We start from the raw sequence: 10,054 nt of genomic DNA on the forward strand, positions 1-10,054 counted from the left end.
TGTAATTAACATATAGCCTTTCCTCATCCATCCCAAATGCAAAACAACTTTTTCCACATTCATTTAGAATCACAGGGGTTCTCAGAAGGCAGCCATGTGTTAGTGTTTAGTTGTGAGAGGAGGTTCACTCATGCGGGACTCTCATTGGCCAGCTCTGAATGAGCTGAGAAATGCCCCCCTTTCATCGATCCCCCTCCACATAGATCATTCTACGCATTGTGATTATGTCAGTTAAAGAATTACAGAAAAGTAAGCAAGGCCCCTGTTGCTCAAAAATCCTTTGGTAGTGTTTGAACTTTTGACGCTTTTGTGACATTGTAGGTTGAATTCACGGGTTTTCAGCTGTTCCCAAAGTGCAGCTGACAGGTTTAATTTGTGCACATTGTTGCACAAAAAGTATGGAATCAGACTATGCAAATTAAATCAATGCAGTGCAGCTTTAGCTTTTCAGAAGGTAGTTCCACATGACTTCTTTCTACTTTCTATTGAATCTCATACAAATTAAACAAATACCAGCTATTCCTACCTTGTTATTTTGGTATTTGTCTATTGAACCACATAGGGGCTTTAAATGCCTTGCAACTTCTTGCTGCAGAAAAACATATCAGTGAGCAATATAAGGAGTCAGAATGGTGCAGTATGAGGAGATAAATGGGATGACCGTGAACAGGATATGGGAGGTGAAAAAGACGTTTTAGAAATCATTTTCCTTCATCATCTTAAACTGGAGTTGTGTTTATTTTTAGACAATTTCACTACTAGTCATGTACTTGCTATTACGCATTATCGCAATTAGTTCTGTTTTCCTACATCTGTGAGATAAGGAGCAGTTTATGTGGTGCTACTTGTTATCTTGCTCCAATCTGAATGAGCAGACGAGAGGGGGAGAGAAAAAAAAAGAGCCTGTGGCCTAGAGCAGCGCCTACCGCTGGCTTCAGTTATGTCAACAATAACAGAACTGCAACACACCGCAGGCTGAACATGTGTGACAACCCACTTTCTGTGATAGCTCAGTGCGCTCAAATCATAGAGCACAAATTATCCAATTCAATGGAAGCTATGCAGCTTTCACACTCCTGTTTCATGCCTCGGTTAATTACACCGATAACCCCATCCAATGTAGAAAAATGGCGAATTGTGGCCCGCAGCCTATTCTTGATAGATATTTAGTCAAATCCAAATCCATAGAGCACATGTTGAGCAGCTTTACTAGAGTAAAACATATTTTAGTTGTGTGTTGCAGCTTCACATTCCAGTGACAGCTTACTAATGAGAGTATTGAACCCACACCTCATTGCTCCCGCTGCGACCATCCCAGAAGACCTTTGTTTTTCACGCTGTTACCAGAAGGTTCATCGTCGTGGGATGCAACCACACACACGCAGACAGAGGGACGCGTGTGTTTTCTGAGGTGAAGTAATGAGAGCTGCATTACTACTACGTATAATTATAAAAATAATGTGATATGGGAGGTGTTTGTCCCTAATCTCCTCTTGTGGAAAACTGTACAGAAATGGCCTTTGTGAGCTGGTTAAACTTGGATTGCTGTTGTCTCACTGTAATGTTTTAAATGTTCTCATCTCATACATAATGCTGCATTGCACTAGTCTGTAATGCCATGATCCCCTGGTATTCAGTCTCCCTAAGGATAAACACGTCAGTGAATCAGGTTGTTCCCACACCGGCGCTAACTAACCACATTGTTGTTGTAGCTCAGTCGAAGGGAACAGAACAGCTGTCAAGACAAGAAACAAAAATGAGTAAAATATCATCAAAAATAAACCCACAAATACTATTCAATGGTATGCAACAAGAGCAAGAGCAGGATGATGCTGCTACAACGGAAGGGCAGATGTCCTCTGAGCCTCTGGAAGAGGAATGTTTGGAAGACGCCGATGCTGCAGAAAATGAGACACAAGCAAAGATCCAGTCCGCTTTCCAAAAGGTAGGTAACCAGATCAGATCACAGGTGGGTATGAAGGCCCCAAAGAGCAGCATGCTGGAGCTGGTGAAGAGAGTCAAAGACAGAGAAACGGAGCTTGCACGGGTGAACGGAGAACCTGAGGGGGAACCAGCAGACCTGCTGACTGATGAGAGCAAAGCTGCAATGGATCTGAAGGAAGAGGACCTGTATGCGTTTTTTGAAAAAAAGCTTGAGGCGCGGGAAAATGCCTTAAAGGACGAGTTTGAGGGCAAGATTTCTCAAGTGCTTAAAGAAATGCGGGCCTACACTGACCAGTCTCTGAAAGACTTGGACTGTAAAATGCAGAGCTTGCAATCCAAAAATCTACCAATTCGCAAGGAGCAGCAAGAGGGCAAAGGTCCAAACAACACACAGAAGACTTTGGGCGCCATGGCAACCAGACGAGGAAGAGTCCTGACTCGGACCATGACCACAATCGTCCCTAAGACGTGTGCCCCGTTTGTCTTTGGCCCGCGCGCCAAATCAGAGACACTGTGCTCCTCGAAGGGTGCAAGCTCTCAACTCCCGCTGAGGGACGCGCTGCTCTCTCTACCCGGCAACACGCCTGGCCAGAGCCGCAAGCCACTGCCCCTGGTTGGCCCACCACTCCGTCAGCACAAAAAGGTTGCCCAGCGGAAAGCTAAAACTGGAAACTGACTCTTCTCGGGTGATTCAATAATCTTTGTTTTTTGCAATAACAAACAAATCACACAGGTTAAAATGGTCTTCTTTTTGAATGAAACCTCTGTTATTGTTTATACATGACTGTTTGTATACCTGTTCAACTGCTGATTTGCATTTCAGCCATAGTACTTTACAATTACTAATGGGATGTAGAAATTAAAAGTGGGTTTGAATATAGCAATAATACTGGTAAAAACGAATAAAGTACGTCGTGAAAGCTTAAAAAGACATTCCTCATTTACTTAAAAACAGCCAATGCATTTGATTTTGCTTCTTTAGCTCCATTTTTGCTACTTTGGCTCTGTAAATGTTCTTGAATTTTCTCAGAAAAAAAATTATATATTGCTTTATTTTGTTAAACTAACTTAAAATAAAACCATTGGTCCCATGAGTGTTTACAATAATCTCGTTGCCATATATCTGAGGAGCAACAAGGTGTGAAACAAAACCTTAAACAATAACTTCTTCAATGAAAAATTACTTCTGCCTGGAAGGACACATATTTTTTGTAAATTGTACCATCCAACCAACAGATGGCAGCAGTTCATTCATATGGGATGTAAAGAATCGCATGTGTGTGGATGTCACCTTGCTAAAGAGAGAGATGAGCAGTTTTATAACTGTCTGTAGCTGCGGTGGAGCGAGATTCATTTTAAGATGATTTTTATTATTAATGAGTTGTCTGCCGGAGAACCAATTTCTGAGAGTAGAAATGTGTGTTAAACTCTGAATTCGTTTTGGAAAAGCTTAAGTTGATAGGGCATCATGCAAAGTGTGCAAAACCAATTTCATTACATTTTGTGCTTGATCTTTTAATTGTTTAAATCATTTCTCACTATACTGTTTCTATCCATCAATTTCTTTTCCTGCAGAAGAAGTGCCGTGTCTTGCTTCCGATAAGGATCAAAAATAGTTAAAAACAGCATGTACAGTATTCGCTCCGAGATCCCGAAGGTGTTAGAGGTGAAAAGAAGGTGCCGTGAACCCATTGTCATTTGGGTCTGATATTCACTGGCCGAGTACTTCCAGCAGCTGAACTGGCACTGGGACCAAGTCAGTGACAGGAGATGCATTTAGCCCCTGAAGCAGGAACAGGAGCCGCGTGGCTCGAGGCAGGCCCTCCTCAATGGACGGGATAGAGAGGGATGTGAAGAGGATCTTTGTGCATCGGGGACGACGGGCCCTCGGCGACCGTATCCGGAGAGGACGAGAACCCACCACATTCAGGTCTGGCCAAGCCGCGCCGTCCCTCGGAAGCAGCGTCTCTCGCCTAACGATTTTTCACCAGCAGCAGGGCTCATTAACATGCACCATGCAGCCGGTACACGGCTTTCATAGAAACATAGATGGATGGGCAGACAACATCTGTTCTACATGTTATAAGTGTAACTCCTGTCTTTGAGTACTGCGAGTCTATATATATATTTTTTCTCAGCTGACTACGATCCTGATCTATTTAGGTGCGGAACGGGTGGAGTTGAAATGACCCCCCGCACATAACAATGACTGGGAGGCGACTTTTTCCATTTAAAAGCTCAGGTTTCCTGATCACCGCTCGAAACGTGCCAAAAGATAATGACATTACCATGAAAACTGTGATCTCATGTAAATGCTGTATTTTTCCAGGCTGTTGTTCTCAGGGTCTGGACAATTACAGTGAGAGGCCACTTCCAGGTTAAACCAGACAGATTACCGAGACAAGCTGATTTCAACAATTCTTGAGCAGACATGGTAGCAATTTACAGCCATCACGTGGGGGGGGAGAAGACTACGGTGTCGGTGTATTAGGTACTCAAGCGGGCACTTTTTGTGAGGCATGATTAGACATGTAATACTCCATCAAATGTGAGGCCTTATTGATAAGATTTGTGGTCATTTGGCTCCGTTTGCAAATGCTCTGGAATGCGATTGATCACTGTCAGCTAGGTTTGTCCCAAACAGTTCAGGTAGTAGGATAAGACAACCATAGTAATCTACTTAATTCCAAAACTAATATATGTACATTTAGAGTACATTTGCTTGTTATGGCTATAGTTTTAAAAGTTTATTACTACACTTCTTTAATCCCATTCACTATCTTTGCAAAATAAATATTTGAGATGGAGACAGGTCTGTAACATTTAAGCTCTGGTGGATCAGAGGCTCTGCTGTCTGAACAGTTAGTGGACTCAAACTCAGACCATCACATTCTCAGACGTGTTATGTTATTAACAGTACAGGGTGAGCCTTAATCCCATGGACAGTGTTTCATCACAAAGCTGTAAGTCTGGATCTTATTAGACGGTTGCCCGTACAACACTCCGACATCCGACATGTTCATTTTCTGGAGAGAAGATGGAATTTGTTAAGAGGCTTTTGAACGGTATCTCATTAATGCACTTTTTTTTCTAGCAAAGACTATCTTGCAAATAACAAGATTATTATTTCAAAACGTCAAAATGTTCATGACCCCCTCCATTGCTGAGAAAAGGTGTTTTAGAACCTTTTAATAAATAAGGATGGAGGAGGAAAATAAAAGCACAAACACACTTGCAACCACCCACAAAGACACACGCACAAATGTAGCCACACTTCCACACCCTCATTCCCCCTCCACCTCCAAGTCTTCTTTGTTGATTTCCCTGGCCCCAGTAGACCCTTTTGGCTTCCAGATTCACAGGTTTCCCATGAAGGCAGGCGGGGAGAAGGAATACCAAAGGTACTTTACATCATTTTGACAAAAGGTTTTGGCCAGAAAGTTGTGTTCTCATCCCTCTCCCCCCCTCCAACCCCCCGTCTTCGCTGTGTTAAACCAACTAATGGATGGATTGTGTCGAGAGATACTCACCCTTAACGCGCCCGTGTGTGCGTGTGTGTTTGTGTGTGTTTGTGTGTTATGGTCAGGGCAACAGGTGGACGAATGCTACGGAGAAAGTAGGCTTGGTGTTGACAGGCCGCGGAATGTGTCAGATCTCTGTTTACATGCGCATATGAACACACACACACACGATGCAGGCTGCATTTGTTGCTGCTTGGGTGGGATTGAACAGCAGGGAGATCTGAGGGGAGGTGAGCAGTTGTGTTTCGGTTCAGATGTCCCATTTGGGTGCGGCAGCTCACACGGAAGACGGCACCCAGAGCGAGCACCTGTGTGTGCTGCTCGAATGTCTTCAACTCAGGATGGAGATGCAGAGTGATGGTGCAAAAGCCTGATTCCGTTCCGTCAATTTCCCCCCAAAAGTATTAAAACACATTAATGCACCACACCGTGCTGCATTTTTACCATAAACATGGGAACTCTTTATTTTTAGTCAAACCCCGACACACTGTTCCGTTGTCACATATACCTGAACCACAAACATGTATGGATTACAGATGAAAACATTTTCTCCCTTTCTAGTAACATATGCTTTCGTGGACTCAAAATAAAAGAAGGTAAAAAAAAAAACTCTAGCTCAAAAATAGGATGGGTTTTTTAAAATGTATTTTTAATTAGAAGTAACCGCTGATGGTCCGAACCTTTTCATGTGCACGTTTATGTCCCACGCGACTAATGAGGAAGAAATGACATTTTAAGGTTCCACAGGGTTGTGAGAAACACTGTAAAGCCCACACATCCAAACATCCAGGTCACACAGGCCACACACCAGCACAGAGGATTCAGAGGCAACTGTTGTTTTAGTGTTGGTGGGTTCACCGTGCGCCCCGATGCTTTGCTCAGCTGGTATTCTGGGTGAGTTATCCCAAAGTGGACTTGCTGGCTAACAGCGTCAGACAAGCTGTCAGCCCGGCTCATCTCAATAACAACAACACGTCTGGCCAGTCCGGCGTGCGGGGTTGACTCCGCCCTGATTCCGCGGTCTTATTATCATAGGTATGAGCCAGATGAAGGCTGCCAGCTTCGGTCGCGGCCCTCGTGTTGAAGCCGTAGAAGCCTGTATTATGGGCTCTCCGGCTCATGAATCCATCTAAACGGCATCTATGAGATGAGTGAATGTTTAAGCGATCCTGGTTCTGCCTGCGCGAGAGGGCCCGAGGCCCTCGCGTCCGTCCCGGGATCCGCTTCACGCTCCTCCGCTGTGAAATCGGCTGCATTTTGTAACGTGTGATCGCTCACACACTGAGACGAAGCGAATCATGCGGCTTCACTCGCTCACCGTTTCACACGTGTTGTTACTTTAGTTCTGAGACAAACTGTTCCTCACCTAGTTTCCTATTTTTCTGAGCAAAGGCCTACAGTCAGTGTGTTGGAGCATCTGCAGTCCGACGCCCCCTCCCTCCCTCCCGACTCCCCCGCCCCCCTCCCCTCCAGCCCCCATCTCGCCCTGCCCCCCACAACTGCGCTAACTGCAATCACTTGTCTGCGGTGGGACAAATATTGACTTGTTCGGTGTCCCGACTTCTGCCAGAATTAGAGCCCCACTTCCCCTCCCGCCGTCGCCATCTCTAAACGGTAATTATGTCCAACAGAGCTCATTACTGTCAAATCCAAGGATCCCTCAGAAGAGTCCCTCTCTGGTAATGACCCTATTATTCAGTGAACATGTGGGATTTGGTTGACGTTGCATCCTTTGGACTTGAAGAGTCTTTTTTTTTTAAAGTGCAAAAAAAAAAGAAGTCAACTGTAATTTAAAACATTTGGAAATCAATTTTTGGAAATGACTTCTGCTGGTGATAAACACTCGCAGGACTGTGTGATGAAATAGTTAGAGTACCACGGCTGATGGAAGTCACAACCGAGTATTGAATACACACTCGGGATGGCGGTCAATTTGCATAATCCGGTTACAGTCTGGATACTGGCTGTGAATCAATAGAGATTAGAGATCTATTAGTCTGAAGGTGTAAACCAAATGCAAAGCATTCATAACAAAGGTTGAACCCTCTGGAGATACTTCACACTGGAATAACAGGATAGTCTAAATGAAACTACAGGAAAGAAACCCCTTATATTTACATTTACTGTTTTCTCCTCTGCAAAACACACACACACACACTCTCTCAATCAATGTAAGAAAGCTGGTTCATAGAACACATTTTTTATTACAGTAGTTAGTTACAGTGATGTTGAAAAATAAAACATATACATCGAATTGGAACATTTATTTACAGAGCTCCTTTGTCCTCTTTGAGTGCTGTGACTACACTGTGAAACCCCTCCGCCCACCCCGCTCCTGTTCCCCAACATTTGTCAACTGCCATCTGCCTGTCTGCCCCCTGTCTCCTCTCAACAAACTATATAATTAAGCCGCAACACCTTTTCTCCTCTTACGCCCCCCCTACCCCCCCATCTGCAGACTTCTACCTTCAAAACAACAAGCTTTTAAGAGGACACCGCTTTATTTAAGTTCCCTGCTCACATATCTTTTTGACAAGTGCTTCTAAAACAAAACAGCAATAGATCTGAACAAGAAAAACAATGCTATGGTATGAAAATACTGTACAGCTATATGTTTCATCCAGTGTAAACACATTTTATTTGTGTAAATTGATTTAAAATTACGAACAGTGTGTGTTTCTAAAATCATAATTTCATCACATTTCCCTGATAGAAATGAGAACTTGCAGAACAGGACAAAACTAAAAATATACTTTTTTTTTCTCTGAGAATTTGAGGAACAAAGAAGCTCAGGAGCTCAGCCTGCTGACTCCAGCTTCAAATCCCCACTACAAACAGATCATCCACCTCTTTTGCTGTATACAGGAAGAACACATTATGGATTTCATTACTGTGAAGAGTGAAAGTTCATCATCTCGGCTCACCAGCTCTGAACAACGGACACATAAAGTCTATTTTTTTTTTTACAAGTGTTCCAAGGTGTCGGAGCTGGTACCGGCCACGCTCCACCTTTCCTTTTACCCTCTACACCTTGGTGGCCAGAGACTGAATCTCTGACTTCTGAGTCTGGGCGCTGAGCGTGGAGGACATGGAGCTCATCTGGCCATGCATGGCCTTCTTCAGGTTGAGCAGGCACAGACACTGGGAACGAAAGCGCAGGTCAAAGAAGGCGTACAGGAAGGGGTTGAGGCAGCTGTTGACGTAGGCCAGGCAGGTGGCGTAGGGGTGAGCCAGAAGCAGGAAGCGCAGGAAGCCGCAGGAGCTCGGCGCCAGGTTCAGGTAAGAGAGGGCATCCATGCTCTTCAGCACGTGGAAGGGAGTCCAGCAGAAGGCAAACACAACCACGAGCGTGGTGATGATCTTCAGCAGTCGCTTCTTCTTCTGGTCCTCCTTGCGCAGGTTGTTGAAGTGGCGTGTGACGGTGCAGCCGATGAAACAGTAGAAGATGGTCATGGCCAAGAAAGGTAGGAGAAAACCCAAGGCGGAGGAGGACAGGCTGAGCCCAGCGATCCAGAGGTGCTCGTGCTTCTGGTTCAAGGTGACCAGGCTGAAGTCCATTGCGCAGGTGGTCCGGTTGCTGTTTTGGTCGTTGACGGTGGTGCGAAAGAACAGCGTGGGCACAGCCAGCAGGCCGGACAGGACCCAAATAGCACCCAGGGACGCCAGCATGGTGCCCCGGGAGCGCAGCCTGCTGCTGGACAGAGAGTGCACGATGGCCAGGTAGCGGTCAAAGCTCAGGCAGGTGAGGCAGAAAACACTGGCGTACATGTTGACCAGAACAACGTAGCTGCTGATCTTGCACAGGGCCACACCGAAGGGCCAGTGGTAGCCCAGCGCCGTGTACACGGCCCACAGAGGCAGGGTTATAACAAAGGTCAGGTCAGCAATGGCCAGGTTCCCTATGTAGACATCGGCAGCCCGGCGCTTGGATTTGGATCTCCAAACAGTGAAGATGACCACGCCGTTACCTGACAGGCCCAGGATGAAGATGAGCATGTAGAGGACCGGAATGAGGGAGTAAGAGGGCTCCCACTCGGAGAAGTCACAGGCGGTCTCATTGTCATCGTAATAGTCATAGTTATAACTATATTCCCCAGTGGTGGTCTCCATGCTGCAGTGGGAAGAAAAAAAAATCCTCCGTTTCTCAGAAAACAAAACAAAAGATAGAGTCCTTTACAGTTCCAAAGTCTGAACCAGAGCAAAAGTCAGAGGGATCAGTGGAGCTGCTGCTGGTTCTGCTGCTGGGAGTAGCAGGAGGGCAGATTGTGTGAGAGAGTGAGTGACTGTTGGCGCTGTCTGCCTTTTTAAACTCGGCCCTCCACACCCCTGGTTCCCTCCCAGGACGACCCCCTCCTCCCCCTTCAGTAAAACATCTCTCAGCCCCCATCCCCCCCCCCCCCCCCCCCTCACCTCCTCTGGCGGGGCCCAACCCTCTGCCCGGAGGACGAGGAGCCCCAATGTGACAGGTAAAACCCTTAAACCAATGTTATTGGACTAAGCAAAAGCATTTCAGGCATAAAAAAACCCAACAAGGACAGATATTTATTAACTCTATACGTCATTTTAATTGGCAGTGCTGAGATGAAAAC

General features: G+C 45.5%; 1 protein-coding gene across 1 annotated transcript; it reads right to left on the reverse strand.

Moving 5' to 3' along the window:
* Positions 1-7,649: 7,649 nt before the first annotated feature.
* aplnra (apelin receptor a) lies at positions 7,650-9,751 on the reverse strand. Its single transcript, XM_062562424.1, has one exon. The coding sequence runs from the start codon at positions 9,573-9,575 to the stop codon at positions 8,490-8,492; it is 1,086 nt and encodes a 361-aa protein (XP_062418408.1). The 5' UTR covers positions 9,576-9,751; the 3' UTR covers positions 7,650-8,489.
* Between the last annotated feature and the right edge of the window lie 303 nt (positions 9,752-10,054).

The sequence above is a fragment of the Pungitius pungitius genome, chromosome 5, assembly GCF_949316345.1.
Source record: "Pungitius pungitius chromosome 5, fPunPun2.1, whole genome shotgun sequence".
Taxonomy (NCBI): Eukaryota; Metazoa; Chordata; class Actinopteri; order Perciformes; family Gasterosteidae; genus Pungitius; species Pungitius pungitius.